Here is a 1,877-nt window from a genome sequence, read left to right as displayed (position 1 = left end):
CTCCAACCAAGCTGGCCCCGATGATGGAGGTCAGCCGCTCGCCCAGCCTCCTGCAGACCATGGCCACAATTGGGGCTGGAAGGGAAAAGAGGGAGAATCCGGGGCTGCGGGTGGCAGCTTTGCAGGGTGTGGGGACCGGTATTGGGGTCATCGCATCTGGTGCCCTGGGAGGTGCTTCATGTGTCACCCTGGGAGGAAGGGAGGGGGTGACAAGAAATTTGGGATGGATTGCTGTTCAAGAGGGTGTCCAAGAGACCTCTCCTTGTACCCTGGGAGCTCAGGGGCAGGAGCCCAAGGACAGACTTTCACCCCACTCAGCAGCTGTGGACTCTTCAGCCATTGGCTTGCTCGGAGTGACACCCACCATCCCTGTCCTGGGCCATGCTCCTGCTAAGACACAGCTGGGCACCTGCCGTGGCCAGCTCACAGTGGTCTGGGATGGAATCGGGATCTGCAGAGTGTCCTTGGGGCCCCTTCCAGCAAAGCGAAGGGGTGGAGGTGGCAGCGCCACCCAGACCCCTGGGGGTGCCGGCTCACCTCCTAAGAAGCGCAGGGAGGACATGATGGAGCCGATCCAGCTGACTTGCTCGGAGGAGCACCCCACCTCCTCTTGGAAAGCCACGAAGAAAATCCCAAAGGTCTTGAGCATCCCCATGACGAGCACGTTGACCTGAATCGGAAGCAGATGGAGGTGAGATGCCACAGGGGTCGGTGGGGGGGAAAGCTTCTCCCTCTGCTTTTTTTGCATGAGTAATCGGTTGTGTTGTGGGAGAAGCAAACTGGGACACCTTAACTGGTGGCATGTGTGTTGGGGGAGCGTCAGCAGGGTGGAGTTGTGGCCATGCTGCAGTTTCATCAACAGCCCCTCAAATAAAACCCTTCTGTGCAAACCAGCTTTTCCAAAGGAACAAACTGTCCCTGGATCCCGCCCCTTGCAGGGCTGGTCTGTGCTCTGGAAGTTTTTTTCTAATACTAAAAAAATAATGGAAGTGGGTCTCAGCGCTGTTGGAGATCACTGGAAGTTGCTGAGGTGTTGAGCGGGGCTGGCATCAGCTGGGGGCAGTTTCCCAGGCTCGTCCTGCCACGGGGACAAAGGACAGTGTGTGTCCTCAATTTTCGCTCCATCTCCTCCCTGCTGGCAGGTGGTTAATGATCGGCAGTAAGTGAAAAAGCTTCCCCATGCTTCCCAGCTCTCCTGGCTGGGGCTGGCGTTGTCCTCCTCACCGATGGGAAGGTGGTGTGTGACATTCAAGCCTGTGGTGTGGACAGCTGGTGCCTTTAAGTGGTGTGGAGGAGCTTGGTCCTCCGGGAGAGAGTAGCAGCATGTGGGGGTGCTGCCGGCACCCTGCGCTGCTCCCGCAGTCGGTCCCTGGGGATCCATCTCTGCTCCGGTGCCCCAAGATGGGGTCTGTCCCTCACCGAAGGCACGAGACACCCCTTTGGGGTTTGACCCCAGTGCTGGTGGGTGAGAGTAGGAGGAGTCGGCCCTGAGCACCCTCGTTAACATCACCGAGGTGTCTCCAGGTGCCGTCTCCTGCGGGAAGGTGTCTCTGCTTCCCGCCCCGGTGGGTCAGCCTGGCCTGTCCTCTGCTCCATGGAGTGAGACTCGGGACTTTCTCCCTGCCCCAGCTCCGGGAAGGTTTGGTTGAGGGTGTTCTCTGCTTACCAGGAAGAAGTGAAGCACCACTGCCCATGCCCACCCTCCGTCCGCGGCTCCGCCGCTTCGGCTCTGCCTGGCTGCCGGCACCTCCGGCTCTTGCTTCCTTTCTGCTGGGAATGAGAATGTCAGGACACGTTAACACCTCGCCCCGTGGCTGTCGCAGTTGACAGGCTGCTCCTGCGAAGGCAGCAGCTCCTCTGAGCCCCGGCTCCCCAGC

General features: G+C 59.8%; 1 protein-coding gene across 1 annotated transcript in view; it reads right to left on the bottom strand.

The window, feature by feature from the left end:
* SLC16A4 (solute carrier family 16, member 4) overlaps nucleotides 1-1,767 on the bottom strand; it is a gene marked incomplete at its 5' end in the record, with an annotated part of 10,350 nt that extends 8,583 nt beyond the window's left edge. Inside the window, 3 exons of the mRNA XM_010134787.1 lie at nucleotides 8-75; nucleotides 538-670; nucleotides 1,667-1,767. Coding sequence (XP_010133089.1) covers nucleotides 8-75; nucleotides 538-670; nucleotides 1,667-1,767 — 302 coding nt within the window. The remainder of the gene's footprint in view (nucleotides 1-7; nucleotides 76-537; nucleotides 671-1,666) is intronic.
* Between the last annotated feature and the right edge of the window lie 110 nt (nucleotides 1,768-1,877).

The sequence above is a fragment of the Buceros rhinoceros genome, unplaced genomic scaffold, assembly GCF_000710305.1.
Source record: "Buceros rhinoceros silvestris isolate BGI_N320 unplaced genomic scaffold, ASM71030v1 scaffold27364, whole genome shotgun sequence".
NCBI lineage: Eukaryota > Metazoa > Chordata > Aves > Bucerotiformes > Bucerotidae > Buceros > Buceros rhinoceros.
Note: the sequence above shows the minus strand (reverse complement) of the source record. Positions and strands in the feature narration are given on the sequence as shown.